The 27,255-nt window shown below is 47.2% G+C and overlaps 1 protein-coding gene across 1 annotated transcript in view; it reads right to left on the minus strand.

The window, feature by feature from the left end:
- Positions 1 to 27,255, minus strand: part of eIF4A (eukaryotic translation initiation factor 4A) — a 65,263-nt gene that overhangs the window by 34,681 nt on the left and 3,327 nt on the right. Inside the window, exon 4 of the mRNA XM_050190122.2 lies at positions 17,538 to 17,843. Coding sequence (XP_050046079.1) covers positions 17,538 to 17,843 — 306 coding nt within the window. The remainder of the gene's footprint in view (positions 1 to 17,537; positions 17,844 to 27,255) is intronic.

Consider the following 27,255-nt stretch of genomic DNA (forward strand, 5'->3'; position numbering starts at 1 on the left):
GCAGAGAGAAATAACTACATTTTGGAGCACCAAATACTGAATTTGGAGCAGTCTAATGTGGAAGACAGACAGACAACGAACTTTATTTAATCCTGAGGAGCTACTGTCAGGACCTCCTAACGGGAGGCCATTGTAGCCGCTGGCCGCGCCCACGTAAAGGACAACACCGTGACGCTCCGCTCTTTCCTGGGCCCTCTGGATAGCCTGGGCTTGCTTTCGTAGTACCGTGCTTCTGATGGCCTCCTCCCATTCGGCCTCGCTGGAGAGGAAGTCGTTAGGCAGCGCGGGACATCGCCAGAGCATGTGAGCCATTGAGCAAAAGGTTTTAATTTGGAACCGAATTTAATTTTGGAACAGAAAAGAAATAGGTGTGAATATTTACAGCAATTATTTAGAACTGTTAGGAATGGCCGTACGGGGTGGCAACGTGCCAGCTATTTCAGCCCGCTGCACGTGTTCCAATCCAACCAGACGGGGCGCACTTCAGAGAACTGCGAATAACCGGCAGCCACGTGTGGCCCGGGGTCAGCTCAGGAATGTGCTACCCGCCAGTGCCACCCTTGACGGAGCAGAGTTCTACGAAGCCCCCTTGACGTCGGCTCCGGACCTTTACACCTGTGTGTGTGTGTGTGTGTGTGTGTGTGTGTGTGTGTGTGTGTGTGTGTGTGTGTGTGTGTGTGTGTGTGTGTGTGTGTGTGTGCGCGTGTGTGTGCGCGACACGAGTATGTGAGCCCGCCTCCTCCAAAAGGGCAGGTCATCTTCGGTGACGTCGAACGATGACTAGACAAACGTTTCCGTTCGCTTGGAACCAAGGGGGGGGGGGGGGGCGAGAGCTTATAAGCAGCGATTGTCGGCTGCTAGAGTGCTCGTTGTCATGCTCGAAATGTACTAGTGAGCTGTGTGCTCGTAAGCTGTTTGCTGTATGCGTCGTCTTGCGGGCTTCATTTGGGAGTCACGCTAGACTGTCGATGTGTGTCTTGTTTTAAATGTAAATCCTGTTCACAGAGTTCCTCTCTACGACCTTCAACTCCTTCAAATGGTGGCAGCGGCGAGATCGTCTGACGACTCCTACATCTGGTTGACAGCGGTGGGATCGTCAGACAACTCTTACAGAACCAACTCCAGCAATGTGACATAGAACACAACATACGCGTTCTTCCTTCAGTCCTCATCTTTTGTGCTGTGCACACATGTAGATATTGAAACACCAACTCGCCCAAGCGAATAACCGGCAGCCACGTGTGGCCCGGGGTCAGCTCAGGAATGTGCTACCCGCCAGTGCCACCCTTGACGGAGCAGAGTTCTACGAAGCCCCCTTGACGTCGGCTCCGGACCTTTACACCTGTGTGTGTGTGTGTGTGTGTGTGTGTGTGTGTGCGCGTGTGTGTGCGCGACACGAGTATGTGAGCCCGCCTCCTCCAAAAGGGCAGGTCATCTTCGGTGACGTCGAACGATGACTAGACAAACGTTTCCGTTCGCTTGGAACCAAGGGGGGGGGGGGGGCGAGAGCTTATAAGCAGCGATTGTCGGCTGCTAGAGTGCTCGTTGTCATGCTCGAAATGTACTAGTGAGCTGTGTGCTCGTAAGCTGTTTGCTGTATGCGTCGTCTTGCGGGCTTCATTTGGGAGTCACGCTAGACTGTCGATGTGTGTCTTGTTTTAAATGTAAATCCTGTTCACAGAGTTCCTCTCTACGACCTTCAACTCCTTCAAATGGTGGCAGCGGCGAGATCGTCTGACGACTCCTACATCTGGTTGACAGCGGTGGGATCGTCAGACAACTCTTACAGAACCAACTCCAGCAATGTGACATAGAACACAACATACGCGTTCTTCCTTCAGTCCTCATCTTTTGTGCTGTGCACACATGTAGATATTGAAACACCAACTCGCCCAAGCTTCCACTTTATCAAGCTTGAATTAGAAATATTGCAGCAAGTCGGGGCATTTTGGCACACCATGGGCCAATTTCGACGAATTTCACATTGTTGGCGCAGAAATTAGGAATTGCATCCAAATGCCACAATTGGCGCAGCTGTTACACCCCTGTGCCACACTTATCCACGACCAAAAATTGAACATGCAACCTTAAGCTCAGCATAATGCTATTGCGCCAAAGCTACTGCAATGTGTCAGTTCATACTTAACGAGATAGATTTGTAGCACTGGTGATTGAGGTCCCATGGTAAAAGCTCCATTGGCACCTCACCCAAAACCAGTGCCATAATTTCTGACCTTGCGACAGCTGCAACCGTCTTGAAAGCGTACGATCCCAGTGCTTTTAAAGGTCAATGGCCTGCCAACAGCACACCACACAAATTGTCTTATATAACACAATGCTGAATGCTATTCACACTTTGGCAAATTGCTAACTACTGAAACATATCATCTTTGCAACGTCAACGCAAGTACAGTAAAACCTCATTAAATCGGAAAATCTGATAATCCGGACTCATCCTCTGGTCCCAGCAGGCCGTATGCATTATTTAATGGAATCAAAGTTTTGTTAGTTCAGGCACATCTGAGATTGAAGCGCCGAAAATGTACGATGCAAAAGCTGTTCTAGCATCCAAGTGAAATGAGACAGTGAAGTCCACACATAGCCATAGTGAGCAGCGCAAATCGTACCAGGAACACTTCATGCTTTTACAGCCTTTAATCTCGAGTTTACTGCCGCACATAACACAGCGTTGGCTTTGTGTCTTCGTAACTGCGTAGTCTCCATCCATGATCATGTCGACAGCGACCGCGGCAAGCAGTAGTTTCATTATGACTCTGCAATGGCTGTACACACAATGTCACAAGCACGGCAAAAGCTGTCGAGGATGAGAAGCACTGGCTATATCACAATGGATGGACTATCTGTAGGCGACCAGCTGACGGGCAAAAAAATAATCGGGATGTGCAGGCGGTAGTGAAATGCACGTCTTGGATGAAGACATGCACCACGGCTGCACTGCGAAGGAAGTTCGGAGGCCTGCACTGCTGCAAGTGCTTATCAGTCAATGAGAATTGCAGCTTGCACACTGGTTTTGTGCAAAATGGACACTAGGTATGCCGATTAATTCAGCAAATAAAAGCATGTTAAGGTTGTAAGCATATTGTTAATCTTTTTCTGATACCCTGAATAATTCGACATTCGGTTAGTTTTGACGCATTTTTACCAGTCCCATGAAATGCTGGCATGCTTGTGACATCCATAACTTCATAAAAGGCTCCTAAAACACAATGCCATACTTGCCAACCCGAAGATTTAGAAATTCCTAGAACTATCGCAAGGGGGGGGGGGGCAGCACTTTTTTTTAGGGATTTACCTTTTGCAACAAGCTTACTCATGTTTTCACAACTGCAAGTGAAATCTGTGTTTTTGAGAGTAAAACACCACTGGGGCTCAATTTATTTTTGCAATAATTTTGCTGTTGCCGACTTTGCCTGCTTCAGAAACTTCTCCGTGTAGGTTTGCTCAAACCAAGTACCACTCTGGTGCCCCTTGACCATCAGCAGACTTTCAGATGTATCCTCACACACAGATGAGCGAAACTGTTCTGCGTTTTGGTAACAGTGCTGAATATTCTCTCACATTCAGCATTGCTGTGGGGAATGGAGAGAATACCCAGCATGATTATTGAAATTCTGTGGAACCTGAGCGATCCGTTGACACTTCGAACACTTCCTAATTGCGACCGCAGCACATCGCACCTTGGTTCATTCAATATGTCGGCTGGAGCCTGATATACTTGCAAGTTGGCAAACTCTACTTCAAGTGCGTCGATTGCTTCTTTTGATTTGCCACTCTGCTGGGGCAGAATAGCAGGCAACGCCATAATAAAATGATGTACGCTGTTGAATGAAGCAGTTTCCAGAGCTTGTACTTGAGCAACTTCAGCCATCTTGAGATTGACGTCTTCTAGCAGGAATTCTTGGCGAATGTAATCACATGATGCCATTAAGTACAGACATACAGTAGAGAAGAACTGCTCTCTCTCTCAATGCAGCTCAATGTCTCAACCACAGAGTAGGTTGTGCTGCCAATGACTATGTCTTCATCACCTCTCTGGTTCTCTGCAGTTCCATAGTCAACTTCCAGCAATGAATGACATGCTTTGACATAACCTGGATGCACAAGTCTAGCCAGGAGACCTTCGAAAAGGCAGTTCAAGAGGCCCCTCAGTACATGAATCTGAGGAGCCTGTGCCTGAAGGCAGCTTGCCTTCTCAAAAGGCAGCATAACATTTTGGAGAAAGAGACAGCATGCCCTATTTAGCACCGATGACAAAAAATAAAACAGGCACTTCTCACAGGTCACGTGGCTGGCTTCTCCAGAATCCTTGGTATGAAGTTTGTTTTTTTTGCTTGAAGTACATGATGAGCTGCTTTCCTCTTTAGTGAGAGTTCACCGCCGTTGGTGCTTTTTTTTCCAAGGCCTGCAGCAGTCGTGAAGATGTGTAGCAGACTTTGGGGTCAGTGCAGGGTTCTTGGGGGGGTTTGTGAGGAAGTCTTCGGGATTTGGTAGGACTCCAAAAACAAGCTCCGCTTGTTGCACTGCTTTGTTTAAATAAAAAAAAGCTGAGTAGTGGTTTCCACTGGTCGAGCAGCTTCTTCAAACACTTTCCCAACGACAGCCAATGTGTCGGCAAATGCTTCAACATCTTTCTGACCTCAGCGGCATGCATTTTTTGGAACTCTTAAGTCAATCTCTCCGTTCCGAGCTTTCTCTAGGTAAAAGAAAAATGTCAACTAAAGCCTTATCAACCTTTACAGGAAGACAAGAAGCTCCTTTCTGGGCGGCCAAGTTGATGAGATGGCATGGGAAACCATTGCACGGGAAAGCACGGGAAATTGAGCCTCTCTCAATACAGTAGAAAAACTTTCCATTTCCTGACATTGGAATTGTCCGAACACATAACCAACAGGTTTCCGAGAGGCAAATTCCAAGGCTTCATCTCGCCCAAAACCAGAATTGCAATCTTGGGACCTGTGGCTTCCCCTTGGATTTTCTTGAGGCAAAGAAAGCAGCTTTCAACTCTACTCGTTTCTTTAACGAAATGTCGCAACAATAGGGTAAATCTGCATATCCCTATTGTTACTGCCATCCACAGCGCTCGAAAATACCTGCTGTTTTAGGGCATCCAGCAAAGGAGTCTCTGCGCTGGCGGCTATTTCCTGAACAAGTGACATCGTCTTTTTTCGTCCATAGGCGTAGCGTTTCCAGAAAAGCAGTCAGGCATGATTGCAGACACTCAGCGCGATGTTGTGTTCAGCTAAAAACGCTGTGAAGAGGCATTTTGCACGAATCACATCGAGGACATGGTCGCTGCGTACAAAACTTGCTATTCTTGGCTGGCTGTCTGCGGGCACTCGCACGTACCCCTGGTGCTTTTTTGAAGCGATGTGGACCTTGATTTCAGACTTGTCGCCATGCGATATGTTCACATCACAGGCACACATGGTGCAGAATCCGAACCTCTCCCCTTTTTTCGACGCGGCGAAGCACGGAAATTGTACCGTGTACTATTTCAAAAACAGGAGGTACTGTCGGGGCTTCGAGCCCGGCATAGCAGTGCGAAGCAACTACATGCCGGAGTCTCACTGACTGCATCCGACAAAGCAGCTCGTGCAATGCCAACACTTCAGCGACTGAAGCTGACTGAAGCCCAAACCAGCGCTCCCACATAAACAAAGTCAACAGCATGGCAACAGGTCTGCCAAGGCGAGCTTTGGATATAATTCCTGACCCCCTAGTAGACGACACAAGTCACTACAACCTTGTAGCTGCTGATGATATCACGCATACGTATTGCCCTCTCGTGGCGGCACAGGGTACCAAGGTGTAGCTTTACTAAATTTTCACTTTTTTTTTTCGAAAATAGAATGTTTTCCGTAAGATTTCAAGTACGATTCGTAAAATCTTAAGGGGAGACGCGGGTCTTGAAATGTCAAAAAATCGCAAAAAAGTAGATTTTCGGAAAAGTGCGTTTTCGCTACGTTTATACATTCAAGAATCCCTCCGTGAAATCTAGAACCTAAATTTAATCGGAAAATAACAAAAAAAAACACTTAAACGGGCCAGGGTGGCCGCGAAATTGGCAAAAAATTGCCAAAAATGTTCGAACTTCGCGCCGTCGTCATTTGCGAACGCGTTGGCCGGCGGGCGCCATTTTGAGCTTGTTTGGAAGCTGCTTTCTTTGTGCGTATTTTGCGCCGGTTCAAAATGGCATAGGTGAGGAGGAACCGACGCTATCGCGTCATTTCTGAAGGATGCGCCCGTGCCGCTGATTGGCCAAAGCACGCACGCCCCCCGCGCGCCTCGCTCCTATTGGTCTGGCGCCGTTTGAGTGCCGATTCCCGCGTTCCCGACTGGCTGGTCGCTCTCGTGCGCGCTGCGTGTTTGTGTGGTTTCATCGCGCCGCTGCCAACGTTCGGCCGCTCGCTTCTCGACAGCGTTCGATAAAGTGTCTTTTTCGCTGCCCGAATGGCTGGAGGAGATCGTCGTCTGAAGACTACTACTCGTCAAGCGTTCGGCAAGGCGCGAAGGCGGCCGTGGAATGCGCGATAGAAGACGGATAAGCCTGTCGTGTACCCGGAGTTGCCGGCTGCTGGTCTGCCTGAAGATTCTGCAGGATCGAGTTCCGAGCTGCAACCCAGTACGTCTAGCATCAACACTTCGTCCACCCACGCCTCGCGTGTTGGCGCAGACCGTGTAGATACAGTTTTCTTCACGACCGAAGAAAGAAGCAAGCGCGCAGCGATCGCCGAGAAGGCGAAAACGCGCCTGGCGTCGCAGTCTGCAACGGAACGAAAGTTTGAGCTGCTGGCTGTTGACACGAAAGAGGACGTCAGCGACAGCGGAACGTAACTTGCTATCGTGGATTTATCCGTGGTGCAAGACTTTTTTGGACTTATGCCGTGTCCCGCGTGCGTCAAGAAAACGCTGATGCTTTCGAAGGACCCCGCCAAGGAGTACGGGCTCTGTGCCAAACTTGTGCTGGAGTGCTCCACGTGTGGCATGCACGAAAGGATCGTCGGAGGCTTCACATGTCCAACAAGGATCACACAAACAGAAATGCTTTGATAAACAAGCTTGCAAAGAGGCACAAGCCACCAACAGACTCTGCCTACAGTCCTGGGCGTTTATAGTGTGACCTTTTGCTGAATGCACAATTGTGAGAGTGTGCAAGAGATAATTTTTTTTTTTTTAATTTGAGATCTGGGATTTTACATTCCAAAACCGTGATATGATTCTGGACCAATTTTGTCCACTTGGGAAGCGCTACAACACAAGCACAGGAACTTTTTTGCATTTCAGCTCCATTGAAATATGGCGACCACCACTGGGATTTGATCCAAATTTTTTGTTGTAGCCATAAACTTTGTGGAAAGGTCATATTTTGTTGTGGCAATGAACTCTGCGCAACTTTATTTGCATAGGGATGCCATTTGTGTGCCTTCTGTTCAACAAGGAACTAAAATAGGAATGTGAAGCTCGTGGTGCTAGCTTTTTGGCATTGCTTTCAATGACTATGCATGATTTTGCAACCAATATCTCAATGTTATTTTTGCAAAATGGCCATATATATGTCATGAACTTGTTGCTGAAAGACAGGGCTACATGGTGGTGCAATTTATATTGCCATATTGTTAGTCCATTAAAATTTACAGTGAACTGAAAGTTCAAACTCGTTTTTCTCAGCTTCATTTTTTTGGACACCGCACACTGCCTTACGATCTTCATATGTTCTTTCTAAGTACCAGCAAAATGTTTGGTATCAATATATTTGTGTCGAATGGATCTAGCCGGTGATGCTATTTATTTATTTCTAAAGTTGCCGGCTAAATTTTAATTGCCACTAAATACAAATGGAAATTAGCAAGAATATTGAAATTATGTTTACATCTGGTATTTTTGCATTATAATTGCACTGAGAACAATAAAAATAGCATCACCGGCTAGAGCTACTCTCTGGCGTTCTGGCTGTATACTTCGTTTTTCCTTTTGACAAAGTTAAGTTTCTGAAAAGTCCCGTAAGAAATTGATTGAATTTCTGTATTAAAAGCTTTGCATCATTTGTTCCAATGAAGATATACCGTATTTACCCGCGTATAACCCGCCCCTGCGTATAACCCGCACCCCTAACTTTGAACTCGGCGGAAAAAAAAAAAAAAAAACTCGCGTATAACCCGCACGTTTACCTGAAAAAAAAAAAATGAGCGCTAGAAAGATGCAACTCACACTCAGTGATCATTTCGTTTTCAGAACATTTATTCAAACGACCGCCACCACGTCACTGGTTATCCGATTCTTAATCGTCGCCGCTCTCACTACTGCCATCCGAGGCTTCATCGCCACTCTCAAAGACGTAGTCGTCCTCGGAACCATCCAAACTATTACTGATCGCACATTTTTTAAAGCTTTTCCGCACCAAATCGGCCGGTATCGCTTTCCACGTATCCACGATCCACTGGCACAGCAATGGAATATCAGGCCTTCGCACGCGTCCCGTCGGTGTGAGGGCGTAAATGCCGTCGGCCATCCACTGGGCATACAGCCGCTTCACGTGTGCCTTGAACGGCTTGTTCAGGCACACGTCGAGTGGCTGTAGCATGGACGTCATGCCGCCAGGTATTATGACGAGGTCGGTGCTGGTCTCGGCAAGGCGAGCCTTCACCGCATCAGTGCAGTGGCCTCTGAAGGAATCTAGTACGAGCATCGACCGGCGTGCCAGCAAGGCACCTGGTCTTCGCTCCCAGATTACTCGAAGCCAGTCACCGACTAGGCCACTGTTCATCCACGAATTTTCTTCCGCACGCACAACGATTCCTGGGGGCAGTGGAATGCTAGGTAGCGTCTTGCGTTTGAAAATGACATACGGGCGCAGTTTCGTGCCGTCAGCCAAAGCGCATAGCATGACTGTGCAGCGCAGCTTGGCATTTCCGCCGGTCAGCACGCTGACTGATTTGGAGCCCTTTTTTTCCATGGTCGTGTCCATCGGCATCTCAAAGTACACAGGTGTTTGATCAGCATTTCCCACCTGAGACAGCAAATAGCTGTGCTCCTTCCGAAGTGCGATCACATATCGTAGAAAGTTCAACAACTTTTCCTCGTAAGCTTCAGGAAGCCGCTGGCACATGGTTGTTCGCCGCCGCATAGAAAATCCATGTCTTCGCATGAAGCGCTGAAGCCATCCACGGCTTGCACGAAACTCACGTGGAATGTTCAATTCCCGGGCCAACTTCAGGGCTTCCATTTGCGCCATCTCAGTCGAAACAGCGTGGCCACGACTTCTCTGCTCCTCAATGAACTTCGCAAGCTGCGTCTCGAGGTGGGGGTACGCGCCAGTCTTCGGACCCCGAAACGCTCGCCTGTCCCGGTTCGTTGCTTCGAGACTCTCTTTTTTCTTCCTCCAGTCGCGAATGCACGACTCGTCGACGTCATGCTGTCTTGCAGCAGCTCTGTTGCCGATTTCTTCGGCAGCGGCTATAATCTTTAGCTTCTCTTTCGCTGTGAAACACTGCCGTCGAGTCGCACTCATGATGCCAAAACAAAGCAGGCAAACAGTGCAAACTGGGGTAAGTACACTAAACAGCGCCTAACGCGAGGCTCAACAATGCTGGCCTTTCGTTGGCCCTTCATCGGCTTGACAAGCGTCGATGACGATGGGGATGGCGGACTACACGGGGAGGCCGCCGCACATTGCGGTGAAGCCGACCCCCCTCCCCCCCTCCCAAGGAAAAAATTCGCAGATAACCCGCACCCCCACTTTTTAAACGCGTTTTTTCACATTTTGGTGCGGGTTATACGCGAATAAATACGGTACAATATCTAATTAGATATTTGCAATCAGCAGAAAAAGCTGAACAATACTGTTAAATATCATCCCGTTCACACTAAAATTAACAAAGTTGGTTTTGGGACCCACATCTCCCATTAAGCCTGCTCGAAATTCATACATTATACAGAAAATTTGGAAGAGTTGGCAGGTATGCGATGCTAAAATTAATTGAGGGGGGACCCGGCACTTCGGAACCGAAAATCGGCCAAAAAACTGTTTTCACTGACCTTATCTATGTTCACAACTTCATTCTGCACCTATTTATATAAATTTTTATAGCTGTATAACATCAACTTCCATCGTTACCAGAGTTTAAAAAAACGAAAACTGAGCACTCTTTTTAAATTGAGTACAGACAACCCAGGTTTTTAGATCTTTATTACGCGAGATCTACGTGCTCAATCAGCACCATTTTGGTCTCATTCAAGAGCACACTTAGACCTTCTTTTTTTTTTTGGTAAGCAACCCCGAGCGTCTTCTCTGGACGAAAGACAAGGCCTCAAAGATAAAGAGCAGCAGCCACTGCTATTGGCTAGCCAACGCACATAAGCAAAATGGCACTACCCGGTTGGCTGGGAGCATCTGACTTGATGTATTTGTACTCCCCGGTGCCATCTTGAAAGGCTTGTGTGTACTACACACATCTCGGCAGAGCATTGTGTTGCTATGCCTGGAAATGTGAAAAAGTATCGTACTCTGCATGCTTTCGGTCGGAAAAAACGGAAAGGTCACCGGAGGAAGCCTGAGCAGTCATCACATCCCTCGATCAATTGATTCTGGGGAACGAAGCATCGATGCACCACGACCATGCAATACCTTTGAGACTGATCACGTTCCCTCCGGCAGCGGTGACGGCGGAAACAGCACTGAAGCATTGACTGAACCTAACTCCGATTACCCAAGAATTGACGCCGAAGTGAAGCAAGAGTGTGCCCGCGAAAATTATGCTCGAGCGGTTTTCGTCGGCGCCAACTGATCACATTCTCTCCGGCAGCGATGACGGTGGAAACAACATTGAAGCAAACTCTGGACGTCTAAGAATGGACGCCTTAGTGTTGACGGATGTCAAAATGAAAATGTGCACATGAAAAAGTGACGCTCAAGCTGCTTTTGTCGGCCCCGGCAACAGCGCGGAAAATAGAGCCCGTTGAGACTTTGCAGCGAGGCATCAGCACTTGCATCGGAGCCCTGCACCACTCCGTATATAATAGTGCATCTTGATCTCAAATCGCTCCTTGCCATTTTACGCTGCAGTGTGTGTCGCGGACATGCATCGGTCATAAGAGGGAACTGTGATTATGGACTTGCCCTCAAGCTGACAGTTAAATGTGACAATTGCAGCGAGATCGCAAATGACTGGACTTTGCAGTGGATGAACAGCTCGAAAACGTGCAACCAGTTCGAGGTAAACCTTGCTGTGAGAGCGATGGTGGCCACTGGCAACGGGCAGACGAAAATGAACGACATTTTCGCAGCCATGGGAATATCTCACCGCGGCACGCACCACGAGATGCACCAGTGGCATTTGAAGAACAGGTTGGCACCCCGCTTCCATGCGAACAGCGGAGGCTGCTATGAGCAAATGTGCAACGAAAGTTGCAACTCTTTACAAAGCATTATGTTTTGGCCACAGGAGCAACATTGCCATTAGCTACGACGGCATGTGGATGACACGAGGCCACTCTTCCCACATCGGCGTTGGCACAGTGATCGAACTATTCAGTGGGTATGTCACCGACGTGGTTTTGTCCAACTTTTGCTTAGCATGTGAGATGGGCCCACAGCCTGATACCGACGGCTACGGAGAATGAAGCGCAAACCATAAAGGTAAATGCCAGAAAAACACTGATAGCAAAGCTGGCCAAATGGAAGTTGAGGCGGCTCTGATCCTTTTTGAGAGATCATTTGAATGCCATGGCCTACGCTGCACAACTATGCTGTGTGATGGCGACAGCAAAACATTTTCTGCCATTCAGGAGGCAAAAGTCTGAATATATTGAGGTGAAAGAAAGGGCTGCACAAACCATGTGCAAGAACGCAAGGGGACGGCCTTGCGAGATTTGATGCAGAAGCATAGATGTGAGAATAAGCGGGGCCTTGGTGGAAGAGGCAGGCTGACTGGTGAACTCATAACCAGGCTGAGCACATACTATGGCCGGGCACTGAAGTCTTATGAAGGTGACGTGGCAGGTATGCAAAGAGCTGTGATGGCCACTTACCACCATGTCACATCCATGGCTGAATGCCCAGACCACAGCTTGTGCCCTGCTGGCTAAAGTTTATGGTGTCGGCATAATGCTGCAAAATCAAAGGGCGAGCCTGACCCGAGACACGTCTACAATCTACCAGAAGATGTCACGGAAGCACTGCTGCCTATTTATATCCGCTTGTCGGAAAAGGCTTTGATTGAAAGATGCCAATGAGGCCAAACGCAGAACTCCAGTGAGAGCTTGCATTCCGTAATTTGGAGTTGGGCCTCAAAAGTGAAACATGCAGTGGCAGCTTCGCAGTGGAAGCAGCTGTAGGAGAAGCAGTGCTGCGCTTTAAGGGGGGAGGCTACACTTAAAATACTACTTTTTTATTTGTGGACAGATCTGAACGAAATTTTCACACTTTGTGTATTTTAATATGCAGATTCTAAAAATATAATTAATTTCGCCATAGGATAAGTAGTTTCTGTTATACTCTAAAAGCATTGTATAAGCTGGGTCCTTTGTTTGGAGGAAAATTAGCATCTACCCAAAAAACCTTAACACAGTAATTTGAGTATAAAGACTCTCTAGAATGTTCAAGGAGTGCCATAAGGTATTAATTAATGTTCTAGGCTAATCTGAGCAAGAGTTAGAGCTCATCAAAGTTGTGAGAAAAAAACGCCATCTTGACATGTCAAGCATGTGACCCATTTCAAAAACTTTTTGAGAAGAGTACTGCTTTGAAAAGGTGCATATTGCTTACTGCATACATTTCTCTTTCTGGCAAAAAAAAAATTATGCTGATAGCTCAAATAGGACAGAAGCTATTTTACCTCCAAAATTGGAAGTCTGTCAGAATTGTTGTTTTGAGAAATCAAAGAAAAACATTCTGCAATATCTTTATTGAGAACATACCAATAAAATCTCAAGGAAATTCACCAGGGGCATAATCTGGATGCATCCTATCTTTATGCCGCTTTTTGGCTAGCTTCCTTGCGCTCAAAGAGGCTTCTCGCTTCTTGCTGGAGTTAGCACTTCGATCGCAGTCTTTCTCCTTTGCTCGCTGAGATGCAGTGCCAGGAATATTCATGTGTAGCTGCTGTAGAATTGCAGTGTACGCAATCAGGATCCCAGTGTTGAAGCGTAGGACAGCTTCCCCAACAGCAGCTTGCACAGCAAAGAGAGATGCATGCTGTACCTGAGTGAATGCTGTACCTGTACCTGAGTAATCACTGAGTGAAGGCTCTCATTCGAATTCTGTGTCCTGCCTCGCTGGTATCTCTGGAGCAGGGATTTTTCAGATAGCCGCGTATATACAGGCAGCATTGCTTCTGCCACATGTTCTGGCAAGTTGTAGTGGTGCCTAGGTTCAGGCTCTCCCTTTGCTCTCGCAGCATTGTGACGACAGAACATTGTCAGAACACTGCCGAGTGCCCGTACTCCTTGGCGGGGTCCTTGAAAGCATCACCACTATCTAGCCGCACCCGGGACACAGCACGAGTGCAAGGAACTCTTGTACGACGGATAAATCCACGATTGCAAATTCAGTTCCGCTGTCGTTGACGTCCTCTCTCGTGTCGACACCCAGCAGCGTGAACTTTCGTTCCACTGCGACGCCAGGCACGTTTTCCGGCGCTCGCTACTTTCTTCAGTTGTGAAGGAAACGGTGCCTGCACGATCTGTGCCAACACGCGTGGCGTGGGCCGACGAAGTGTTGACGCTAGACGTGCCGGTTTGCAGCTCGGAACTCGATCGGGTAGAATGTCCAGGCAGACCGGCAACTCGGCGAGTATGTCAGGCCTAGCCGCCTTCCGTCGCGCATTCCACAGCCGCTTGACGCGTAGTAGCCTTGAGACGACGATCTTTTCCAGCCATCCGAGCACCTTATCAAACGTGGTCGCGAAGCAAGCGGCTGAACAAACGTAGACAGCGGCGCGATGAAACCAGAGATAAACGTAGCGAAACGCGAGAGCGGTCGAGCGCGCGCCGAAGAGCGCCGGACCAATAGGAGCGAGGCGCGCGGGGGTGTGCGCGCTTTGGCCAATCGGCGGCACGGACGCATCCTTCAGAAATGACGCGATAGCGTCGGTTTCCCTTCGCCGACGCCATTTTGAACTGGCGCAAAATGCGCACAAAGAAAACAGCTTCAAAACAAGCGCAAGATGGCGGCCATCGGCCACCGCGTTCGCAAATGGCGACGGCGCGAAGTTTGAACATTTTTGACCAGATTTTGCTGATTTCGCGTTCACCCTGGCCCCTTTATGCGCGATTTTTTATTATTTTCCGATTAAATTTAGCTTCTAGATTTCGCGGAGGGATTCTTGAATGTATAAACGTAGCGAAAATGCACTTTTCCGAAAATCGACTTTTTTGTGATTTTTTGCCGTTTCAAGACCCGCGTCCCCCCTTAAGGGGGGACATGGAGATCAAAGCTAACATTTTTATTTACCAGCCGATTTTGATGAAATTTTGCACAGGTGTTAATAATATCACATAAACAAAACTGTGAAAATATGGCTGCAATATCTGAAGTACTTTTTTGTTTACAAAATTTTTCTGCTTTCATTTTTGCAAAATGCCTGCACACCTGTATATTGATGGTAAGAGTTGAAGCAAACATTGATAGCACTCCTATATGTGTCCTCCACAGTGACATTCCTGTAATTTTTTTAGCCTACCAGATTTTTTTAATATTCTCATTCTTTGGTAGCTACTTCAGTTGCATGAAAATCTCGACTGTGAAAACAAAAGATAACAAATTATTGAAGCAACTATTTTGAAAACAAAACATGTCACTGTGTGCAGTGGTGCACAATGAGTGTAACAAAACAAACGGTGTAAAAATATTCGTAACAGTGGCTGAGATATTGGCTTTGCAAGTTGACCTAGGTGGCAGAAGAAAGTTTTGAGAAAAAGGTGTTCGAAGTTTTGAGCCATGTTTATTCGAGTAGAAACCACCGGCCTTGTAGGTGCAGGTGTCAGGTTGATCTCTTGGCTTCTTGGATGCTTGCTTTCATGTGCTTTTTGTGCCCTCTTCTTGCTCAAGGCATCTTTCTCAACCGCTCGACTCGCTTGAGTCCGTCACCACCGAGCATGCTCCTCCCGCCGTAAACCCTATCTTCCGTTCGGTTGCCGGCACAGAACCAAGTGACGCGCAGACAGTGGCGGCGGTCATATTCAACACCTCCGACAAGATTAATTGTGACTCAACATGCGACTGTATGGTGCGACCGTTGCTGATGCACGGTTCGTTTTCACGGCCGGCAGACGCACGCGCTTGGACCGCACTTTCGTTGTTCATCTCGGTGACGGCGGTGGCACAATCGGGGTACGTCGCGGAGTATTTACGGGACGTCGCAGGCCCGGAAGCATCGGAAAAGGCCGTTATTAGTTCGGTATCATCACCATTGGAGCTCAAGGCTGCAACAGCCTGCGAAATGCCCGGCAATGCGTCGACAGTCTCTCTTGCAAGCTAGCGCGCGGACACATCTCTGCTAGGACTACTTATCGTTCGGATGTTCGGCGGCTGCCGAAGCGGTGCTTGGTCGCGTATTTCGTCGTCCACGTCCGCCCAGTCATGCTCGAAACCACAAAATGAAATAGAAAACTCAAATCGGAATAAAGCGATGAAGCGGCGGTGCACCTCGAGTATCCAACACGTAAACAAAGGCGCAGCAGCCAGCGCGCGAAGAAACGGAGAAGCAGAGGCCGCAGCAGCTCGCTTCCAGACCCGGCCAATGGGGCGGCTCATAGAACGCACGTGACGGAGCAAGCCAATCGGCGGCCGTAACAAGCAACTCCGCGACCTTCAGACTTTTTATGTTTGCTCTTCTCTCTATCAGGAAATGAAAGAGGGGCGTCAAAAGGCGAAGATGCGCGCTTTTCAATGGTACCAGCATGGCCGCGCCGCGTACTGCCGTTCCGGAGCTAGGGGCGCTCGAAAACCGCGACTTTCCCACAGATTTTCACGAAATTTTCGCTGTATTGCCTGATGTATATATTTATTTATGGTACTTAGCAGTCATTTTCAGCGGAAATACTTGGAAAACTTATAGAAAAGGGGTCAAAGATTCGGAATCTGCAACTTTCTAAAAAGTGATTTTTGGGTCGTTTTTCCATAGTTGATCCCCGCGTCCCCCCTTACCACCGGAGATCTCCATTCTGCAACATAAATTTTGGGGCAGATAGACATGTCTGTCACAGGCACTGTCTCCAAGAGAGCACAAGAGAAAGACTACCGCCGCAGCATCAGCTCCAGCAAGAAACGGACAGCTTCACTGAAACTTGGAAAACTGGTGAAGAAGCACGAAAGCAGGATGCACCCAGACTACCCTTCTGGTGCATTTTGAAGAATTACAGTTGTTTTTCCTGGAGTAAAGATGTGCTGGAATGTTTTTCCTTGATTTCTCAAAACAACAATTTTCATGCCCTTCCTGTTTGCCGGAGTGATATCTTTTGTTCTGCTTGGGCTATCCTTATAACTTTTTTTTTCCTAGTAAGATAAATAGAGGTGGTGTGTCGAGAAATAAATTTTTTATAATACTTTTTCGAGACAATCTTGAAAATCGACCTTTCGTTCTAGTATCAAGGCAGGCATTTTTTATGACTAAATTTGACAACATATAACTTCACTTCCAAATGGCCTAGAACAATAGCTTATACCCAACAACACACTAGGAACATTCAGAATCGATTCCGTGTGCTGCACTTTACTATGCAAGGTGGTGTTAATTAGCTAATTGGGCTTTAAATGAAAGATTGTGATTTATGTCACGAAAAGTACTTGTCCTAGAAAAAATATAATTGCATTTTTGGAATCGGCTGGTAAAAACACAGTAACTGTGCAAATTTCATCCAAATAGTTTAAAAAATAAAAATATTTGAAGTGTATCGTCCCCCCTTAAGCTGAAATGCACACATTAGAATAAAGTGCGGTAATGCTCAAGTACACAGTTGCCAGTCGTGTTGCAGTTACCCCCGTTGTAATGTAAAAAACAGCGAAGGACATGTTCTGAACAGCATTGCACTGCGAGTAAATGAAACGCCAAGCTAATAGACTTGCAAGGAGAATGTCTTCCAACTTTGTTCTCGCCAGCTATCATGTTACAGACCTGAAAAACGCTGTGTGCTTGAATAGCAATGATCAGGTCCACAAAGGAGCTACTCTGCATAAGCGGACCAAGTCTTCTAATTGTAATTAAATTCTAGGCGCTTTCTGTGCAAAAACCACTAACAAGGAAGGTTGGGTGATTACAAGGAACCTTAACATATATAGAGATGTAAAATTGTAGAGCAGGCTGTTATGTCTGTCGCATCTTCGATTGCAAGCTCGCCTTGCAGCATATGGGATGTGCTTTACTCTGACAATAAAACAAATGCCCTGTGCATTTTGTTTGACCATATGCAAGTTTTTCTAATTATACTTTCAGATTAAATTTTAAAATTAAAACCTGAAGCAGTGGGCACACATAATGGCTCTTGAAGCTCATCTTTATGACAAAAAAATAATAACTCACGCAGGGCCTTGCGGCTGATCATGTCAAAGACACGCCCTGGAGTGCCGACAACTACGTGGACACCTTTCTCCAGCTTGCGGATGTCCTCGCGCACGTTGGTGCCTCCGATGCAGGCATGGCACTGGGCACTCATGTAGTCACCCAGGGCAATGACCACCTTCTGGATCTGCTGTGCCAGCTCGCGTGTCGGCGCCAAGATAAGTGCCTGGCACTCCTTCAATGATGTGTCAATCTGCTGGAGGATGGCAATCGAGAATGTTGCCGTCTTGCCAGTGCCCGACTGGGCCTGGGCTATCACGTCCATCCCTAAAAAAAAAAAGGTGACAGCCCGTCAGTATCTCCAAAGACGCACAGCGACTACAGCCTGAACCCATTCGGTCAGCCCTTGTGCTAGCCCACCGATAAGGTAGGAAACACACATGCCGCCACAGTTAGCACGAGACTTTGATAGCATACCGTCAAAGAAAACAATAAATTGTTTATGCCCTATTTTGTACTAACATGCCAAGGAAGCCACTTTTACCAGGAGTGAAGGCTTGATAACACAACATGCGAAAATGAATGCCAGGCCACCTTGAAGTTCCTGCACCAGCTCGCTACTGACAGCTTTTGAAGGCATCTAATCGAGCCAAGCCAATTTCATTTTATCAGTAAAGACACAAACAGCCTAAACATCACAAAGCAAGCATGACATCACAAGAATTTGAACAAAGAATGCAAAAGATGGAAGCTTGGCCTTCACTTTCTCTTCACCACAATATTATCGGGCAGAATTTTGAATTAATACATTGTCAGTCCAATACCCCTGGTCAGACAGGCAAATAGGGTGTCACTGAGTGAGTGCACTTTGCCGTTAGTGTCAAAAAGTTTAGCGACACTCATTGTAGAACGCACTTGCCTACAAGTGCAATCATCGAACTCACTTTGCTCAGTTTAACTACGTAGCCTCATGGGCAGTGCTTTAGATATAAATCGTCAGTGGACAATTGGCGCTATTTCTGAAAAAGATTTTCTTTATTTAAAATATTCTCAGCATCCATGCTTATAAAAACGGCCATTCTTGATCTGCCAAGTGAATCTTTCATTAGGCAGCAACACTTCACCACCATCAGGACTTCCAAACACGTAGTGCATTGCTTGGGTGTTGGGTGCAATGTCTGGTCTTAGCTTGTGATGATGCTCTTAATGTTATTTCGCAAATATTGGCTAGAAGAACAACTACCTAATGTGTTGCTTGATTTACCAATAGACAATGGAATCAATTTCAAAGGGCACCTTCCTTTCTCGTCTAGCAGCACGCCCTCCAAGGTAACACTTGCTCAAAGTGCCACTCAATTTCCAATCCGACTCCTGTATAAAAACTGATTGAATGTTTCTCTTTAGTGCCCTTTTAGTGCGAAAGCATCATATGCCTCCTTACACGAAAATCCGGCATTGTCGTCGGTGTGACCAAAAGATGGTACCAAAAATGGCCGACGGTGCGACGAGTAAAAACAAGTCAGAAATGCTCAGGTTGACATAAAATTTGTTAGGCAGTCAATTCACGGAAAAGAAAATTTGGTACACTTCGGTCTGGGTGGGAATAGAATCCAGGCCTCCGGGGTGCGAGATGAGCACACTTCAATGACGTCACGGTGGCTGCATGCTTATGGTTGACTAAAGTTGTACCTAGTACGTGAGTCATTGCACACGTGACGTCACTGCCTTCTGCGTATCACTCGCTCTTCGGATTTTATTGGTGCTGTGTCTACTGGGATGCACTCCGAAGAGTCTACCTCAGCGGCACCTGTGAAAGGTGGTCGCCCACAAAAGCACATCGCGGGAGACAAAGCAAGGGGCACATCGCGGGAGACAAAGCAAGGCAACACAAAAAGAATGCCATACAAGTTTACAACGTGCACGATGACATACGGATTAATACTTAAGCGAAGACATTCTCCCAACGCAACTACAATGATTTTACATTCCCACATGTAAGCAGTTGTGTGTCTCTGCCGAGCTTTTTTAAGGTACACATTGCAAGACAGCTGAGCCTCAAGTGTCTGCACACTAAAAAGTACCTCAAGTCAGACCTTGCAAAACGAATCCTTGATGAGCATATGAAATTGTGTGCATGTAAAGCAAGCCCAAAAATATGGAAACTCCATGCTCTGTTCAAATGCAAAGTAATTTGCAAGAAATTGCAACAAATGCAAGAAATTTCAGGCGTACTCATACACCAAGTCTCTGGGGTACCATAATGGGCGCACCCCCAGTTTGGTTGCAAATCTTTATTTTCGCACATAATAGGTGCACCCTGAACTTGGCACTGTGATCAGTACCATATTTACATGATTGCAAGCCAACGCCCTCCTCCCCATCTATCTCAGGTGAAAAAAAAAAAAAAACACACACACACATTCCGCAACCCAAGCTTATTAACATATTTGCTGAACTGACTAGTCCTCACTAGTGTTGCTGCTGTCACAGCTGCTGTGGACCCACAGCACATACAACATTGCAATAACCAGTTCTGTTAACTACCGATATCCCCCCTGCCCCGAAACGCCGCGAAGCACGACGACCTGACACGGCCGTCGAAACAAAAACGGAAAAAAAAAATTGCATCGAGCAAAAAACAGTTCCATCAACTATCAGAGGTTGGATTGCGCAACATTTTGATGAGACACACAGAGGAGACACACACCACAGAGCACTACTTGCAACTATTGTTTTATTCCCTTGTCAGTGGAATAAATACAGGAAGATACTCAGGGGGGAGGGCGGTAGCGACAATAAATTAAACAAGAAACAAAAATAGTTTCGACAAACATTGCCATCTACCAATGCCAAGCCGGCTTTGACACGTGATCGTTTTTGCTGCACTCGACATCACAAAAAACCAAAGATGGCAGCCAAATAACACGGGAGATAATCGAAGCCGCTGAAATTGCGCGTTTGGGAAGTATGTGCGTGAGCACGCCTTCAGTATCCTTTAGTGCAAAGGAATTCGATTTCCTCACGTGCTAATCTTAAATTTTGTATCCTGGTCTTTTTCGTGATGTCGAGTGCAGCAAAAACGATCACGTGACAAAGCCGGCTTGGCATTGGTAGATGGCAATGTTTGTCGAAACTGTTTGTTTCTTGTTTCATTTTTTGTCACTACCGCCCTCCCTGTATCTTCCTATCTTCCTGTATTTATTCCACTGACAAGGGAATAAAACGATAGTTGCAAGTAGCGCTCTGTGGTGTGTGTCTCTTCTGTGTGTCTCGTCAAAATGTTGCGCAATCCAACCTCTAATATGCTATACCAACACGCCCAGTTGTCAACCTTGGCATCAACTATCGATAACCTCCCCTGCTCCCCAAATCGTCGCGCGGAAAGCTGGGCAACTCGACACAAGTGGCAGTGCCATCGCCATCAATGCTCCATCCACACAGGCAAAGAAAAAACGACGAATCTCGCCATTTTGCAAGCGGTTCATGGGGCCGCGTGTTCCGCAATGGCGAAGTATGGGAGCTACCTTGCTGCATTCAGATTGAAAGCTGTGCAGTATGCACTAGAGCATGGGAACCGTGCTGCAAGCAGACATTTCAGTGTTGGAGAAACCAGCATTCGCTACTGGTGAGGTCAGCAGGAAAAACTTCAGGCCACCAAAAAAGTCACGACGGGCCTTCCGCGGTGCAAAGTCGGAAAGTATCCCCAAGTGGAGAAGCAACTCGTTCAGCACATACGAGACCTTCAACACGACGGTTGAACTGTCTCCCTCGACATAGTGCAGACTGAGGCATGCAGAATTGCCTGAGCGCAGGGCATCGAAGCAAAAGTTTTCAAGGCAAGCTCCAGATGGACAATGCGCTTCATGCGACGCCATGGACTCACCCCAGAGAAGGCGCACAACGTTGTGCCAGCACTTGCCCTCAGCATACGAGGACAAGGTACTGGAGTTTCACCGTTTTGTTATAAGGCTCCAGCAACAAAAGAACTTCATTTTGTCCCAGATTGGGAATGCAGATCAGACCCCCCTCTGTTTCGACATACTAAGAAACACGACTAGAGGAGAAAGGTGCACGAAGTGTGTTTATTAGAACATCTGGAGCAGAATAAGAAAGATGTACTGTGATTTCGGCAGTGACTGGGGATGGGCGTAAACTGCCACCTTATGTTATTTTTAAAAGTAACATGCTGATTTCAAAAATATAATCGCTTCTTAAATTGACAGTGGTTCCAGATACAATTAAGATTAATCACCTATTGGTTATCTGAACAACTGTAAGAAGAGTATCAGCCAGAATGTTTATAAAGACCTATGGCTGGGTACTACAAAGTGTAAGCAACACAACTGTAGGACTTTTTTTTAAATTGCAGCTATTAGCAATTTTACGGCAACTTGAAGTTCGATCTCGAGAGATGGCTATCATCTGGTCCAGTTAGCAGCCAGGTTTTAAAATTTACAAAGGCAAAATTAAAAATCTGCTCCTAGCATTGTGTAAGCACGCAGATGTAGCTACACGCTGCTGTTAAAATTATGATTCTATGAGCCCTGAAGTCCGAGATAGCGCTTCAGCACATTTAGAAAACACCATAAATGAGATTCTGAGATAACTAGAAAACAAAAACAAAATTAGCTTATTTTTATAACAGAACACCACAAAATATTTCACTATGTACAAGTGCATATACAGTCGAGCCCACTTATAACAGCCCCCCTTAAGACGAACGCTCGCTTATCACGAACAAGTACGGCGTGACCGTCAAAATATACAGTAGGGCTATGGCGCTCGGTCTCAGCCACAACGAATGCCCGTGAGCCTAGCCAATCAGCTACAGCGAACGCCTTGGTGTCGTGGACCACTTTCCACATGGTGAGAGCCACTGACCCTGCACTGTGCACGCTTCGAGAATCAGCTTCCCATGGCGTCTCACCGAAGGCATGGAGGACCGGCGATGTGGCGAGGGGATCGCCGCAAATACGAAAAAAAAAAGAGAAAGGAACGCCGCACCTCACATGACTGCGTGACTGACTTTTTCTTGCTTGTGGTTGTGCTCGTGCTAGCGTTGACGGCGTTGTTTCCTACTGGTGTGCTCCCATGCACATCTGAGATGGCGGATTCGCCAGTGTCTACTTCAACAGTGAAGCGAAAAGCTTTGGACTTGGCCATGAAACTTGATTTTGAAAGACCTTTCCCAAGGCGCGAAAAACCACGAACTAGTGAAAAAGTATGGTTTGTCGAAATCGACAATATCCACGATATTGAAAGAGAAGGACAAAATCTACAAGAGTGCCGCCACGGACTCCACGACGAGGAAGCGCCTACGGGAAGCCACATATGCAGATGTTGAAGACACGCTTCTAAAGTGGTTCCTTGATGCTCGAGCACGCAATGTTCCCATCAGCGGGCTGCTGATGTTGTCCAAAGTAAAGGACATTGCGTTCCTCCTGGACTTCCCAGATTTTCCCCCTGATAATGGCTGGCTCTGTTGCTTCAAGCTCCGCCACTGAATTATTTTCCATGTCTATGAACGGCGAATCAGCATCGATAAGCAACGAAGACATCAGCACGTGGATGTTTAAAATCTTGGCCCGTGTATCAAGTTATGCTGAAAGGGATGTACATAACGCCAATGAAACGGCCCTATTCCATCAAATGCTGCCTGGCAAAACGTACGCTATGAAGGGTGACACATGTGCTGGCGGAGAGCACAGCTAAGTTCGCATATCTGTGCTTTTGTGCACCAACATGAATGGAAGCGATCGATGCTTGCCATTTGTCATCGGCAAATCAAAAAGGCCAAGTTGCTTCCGCACATATGTACCAGTGTGGTACAGGCATAGCTCGAAGTCGTGGATGACATGCGAGTTGTTCGCGGAATGGCTAATTGATTTTGACAGCAGCATGGCGAAGAAAGGGCGAAAAGTTCTGATTCTCGACAACTGTACCGCCCGCCATGTCCAAGCTGTCTTAATGGCAGTTGAGCTGCTTTTTCTGCCGCCTAATGTAACGTCAAAAGCGCAACCGCTAGAGATGGGCGTAATACGGTCGTTTAAAGCGGCCTACAGGCGCCGTGTTGTGCAGCAGATGCCGATTGCAGTTGATCACCCCGTTACCAATCTGCCTCTGCAGGTTTTGCTGTACTCGGCAGTCGAAATGATCAAAGCGGCGTGGATGGAAGTGACACCCGAATGCACCCTGAATTGTTTTCGCAAGGCCGGCTTCGCCGACGCATCTGAAGCCTGCTGAAGACACTCAACAATGCCAGCCTAACGACAACTTGTGGCGACTCGTTGACGCTAACCTGGCCGGCTGCGATCTTGATTGGCAAGATTTTGTTGAAGGAGACGACGCTGCTGAAGTTGCAGAGTCGTTTTGCGACAAGACCCGCCATCCGGGAAGCGCAGGCATCAAGCGACGCTGAAGCTTCGGACGACGACAGCGATCCATCGGGGCCAGCACCCGTAAGCGCAACCACAGCAGTAAGCCACACTGAAGCACTTAGAAATCTTGCGTTTTAAGGCCTTGGGTGACGAACACATCGCAGCTTTGAACAAGCTTGAAACCGCTGTCATTGGATGTGCTCTGAAGAGGCAGACAACGATCACTGTTTTCTTTTTTTTTTCTCAATAAATTTTTGTTTTGATTGAGGTCAATTTTTGTGTGTGGCCCAAGTATCACGAACTTCTGGATACAACGAATGAATTCCGCGTGACGCAAAGGTTCGTTATAAGCGGGCTCAACTTTATTACAATAAAACCTCGTTAAACCGTAACCACTTAAACAGTAGTTTCGTTTTAAAACTAGTAAAGTCAAATCCCCGACACAGCAGCCATTGAACATAATGTGTTTTGTATCTGCATAAACCGTACCAGCTTATTGCATACGTATTGGTTAACACGTAGTGTTTCCACTTTTCGTCACGCAAACACGGCAGTGCGTCGTCTCCATCGTGCGGCGGCCTCCAAGCGCCCTGTGCGTTCGCGTGTGAAGCCACATCAACATCATTTTGGCAACATGCCAGAGAGCGTTGTGGCATCATGCATGCAAGGACTCGCATCATGCCAAAGCTGACAAGAAAGACTCTGGATGCTCAGCATAGAAAAAAAGTTAGACATTGTTCGTGCTATCAAACAAGACACAAAGAAGTCAGCGCTGGCAGCAACAGTGATCTGCTGTTGACTACGGTGTGTGGCATTTGAAATGCGAAGAAATTGCTCGGCAGCGCTGCTGCGACCATGAAGAGGTGTCGGCTAAGAGGTTCGACTGGTCGCTTTCGTTGCCTCTGTTGTTGCCGAGGTGTCGGCTAGCAATAGTGATGAGGACGACACGGAAAGCGACAGCACGGGCGATTCAGGTCCGACAGTGGCAGAAGCTGCGCATTAGGTCAGCCTCATGAATGCAATTGTCGTGACGAGAACAGCACCCCGCAATGAAAAAGGCACTCCGCGACTTCTGCAGCGCTACCGCGCGCATGCATGGCGAATATGCAATGCCAACGAGGAATCTGCCATGCAAGTGTTTGCCGAGAAGAGGGGGATGGCTGAAAAGCTGCCTCGCAGCTTCGGTAAGTTTGAGGCCGCTGTCGTCGCTGCTAGGCCGCCGTGGCATCAGACGAAAAATATCCCTTTTGTCGCGCGAAGTGAATAAATACTGCATTTTTTTTCCCCCTTTCAACGCACTCTCTGAGTTACGTTTTCGACAGGTAAGTGATCGATGTCATGCTATTTCAGTTAAACAGTACTACCATTTAGTACGTACGTTTTCCGAGCTCCGGCCAACTACAGTTTAACGAGGTTTCACTGTAGCAGCCTCCAGGAATGTAGTCTGTCTGGCTAGTGTCCCTACAGTGATGCCTTCTGAGCAACCGCTGCAAGTTTTCAGCAGATGCATGCTCAGCAGACTTAACCAGCATCTCGTTTGTCGAGGCAGCAGTGTCATCAACGTGATTTAGTAGTTCCGATTTTCGGCCAGTAGCAGGAGTTGGCGCTAAAGCTTGAAGTTTTCCTTGAGCTCCACTGTCAATACACCGCAAAAATTACGGCTGCAGAATAGTAGCGTCGTACCGAAACGTCGATGAAACGCAGCTGTTGTCAGGAGCGCTTTGGGGACGCAGTCTGCACTCGCTGCGGAAGATCGGAAGTTCAATTATGCTCGTACAAGTCTCATATCACGCTTCCGCGCACCGAACATCTGCACTGTCTTGGGCTTCATTGCCGGCATTGCGTGCAGCAAAGAACTAGCGAAAAAAAAAAAAGAAAAGCTGAGAAAATAATCTGAGCAGCTCGCAAGCAGGGCGTCTGTTCAGGCGGACGGAGCAAGGGGCAACAACGACGCGAGCGCGGCATCAAAGGGAGCAGCCGCCGCCGCCTACACAGCAGCCAATGGCAAGCGCGCTTTAGCCCGCGGGATTTGAACACGCTGCTCCGACCAATCAGCGCTCCTCATCGATTGCGGGAAAACGCCAATAGCGCCTCAACCGCGCTGACGATGCCATTTTGCAAGGCGGCAAAACAAAGACAAGGAATTCACGCTCAAAACGGCACCAAGATGGCGCGGGCAGGCCGCATGGGCCGGGAATGGCGTGCGCGCAAAGTTGGACTCCATTTCGGCACTTGAGCGCGTTTTGTGGGCCGCGGTGGCCTCAAAAGTTGGGTTTTTTTTTTTGTACTTTGCGGTTGAATTAGGTACTGATAATTACAGATCAGGTAGTTTATGAGACATACAACCCAAAAATATTGTTTTTCAAAAATCGACTTTCTTGCAATTTTTCGGTTTCCGAGGGCCACGTCCCCCCTTAATGCTGCAGTCAGTGGGCAAATAACCTGTGGTCGTGCAGTGTGAAACAAAGAACCATTGCAAGCCTTGCAGTAAACTTATTTTCTGCTGCATTTTGCTGTCATAACATTTCTTGCTGTTTCAGTACGTCGCCTTCATGTTAGCTGGTTAGTGCTGAATGGCTTCAGTTCGTTGAGCAGAACGAACTAGCGGTGCATTTTCAAGTTACAGATTAAATACAGCAATTGTTTCTGTCACTTAAACATGAAATGGTAGCACTCTCTTACTCCCTGCTGCTTGAGCTTGAGCTGCTTGAGCCATTGATCAAATCAGCCGCAGACACAGTGGAATCGCGAGATCTGCGATGTTTCAAAGCACACATGATGCTTCCAAAGGCAGCCGTGTTGGCTTTCAACTCCGACGAGCACATCTTCACCTTGTTGAAAAATCGCCGCCAAGTGGGGAAAAAATGAACTCTACAGAAAAGAGTGTACTTCTGCTACTGTAGAACAGATGTTGCAGTGTATAGGTGAGCAGCGCAAGAGTTCTTAAATATAGTGTTTGAAACCATTGTTAGTGGGCTAACTATGCCTAACAGGTGTCGTATGGAAAGTTAAGGTGCAAATGTACACAATGCATCCTTATGGAAGCTACATAGATGCACAAAATTGAGTGCCCATAATCCTGCACTTACGCGATCACTTTTAAAGTGAAAAATACACTTTACTGTTACAAACTAACCACATATGGCAAAACACCAATGTGGTATACAAGCTTGTTCCAAAAGTAGTGGTCCACAACACTGTGTGTCGCAGCTTTGACAGAGGCAACAAGTGACAAGCCTCTGCACGATGCCAAGACCAAATTCATATAGCATCATTTGCTATCAGACGTGCAAGTGTAATGGCACAGCCCGACTATTAGTTGATGCTGGAACCATCTCTCAAATTACTACTACATGCACAAT

The sequence above is a fragment of the Dermacentor andersoni genome, chromosome 2, assembly GCF_023375885.2.
Source record: "Dermacentor andersoni chromosome 2, qqDerAnde1_hic_scaffold, whole genome shotgun sequence".
Taxonomy (NCBI): domain Eukaryota; kingdom Metazoa; phylum Arthropoda; class Arachnida; order Ixodida; family Ixodidae; genus Dermacentor; species Dermacentor andersoni.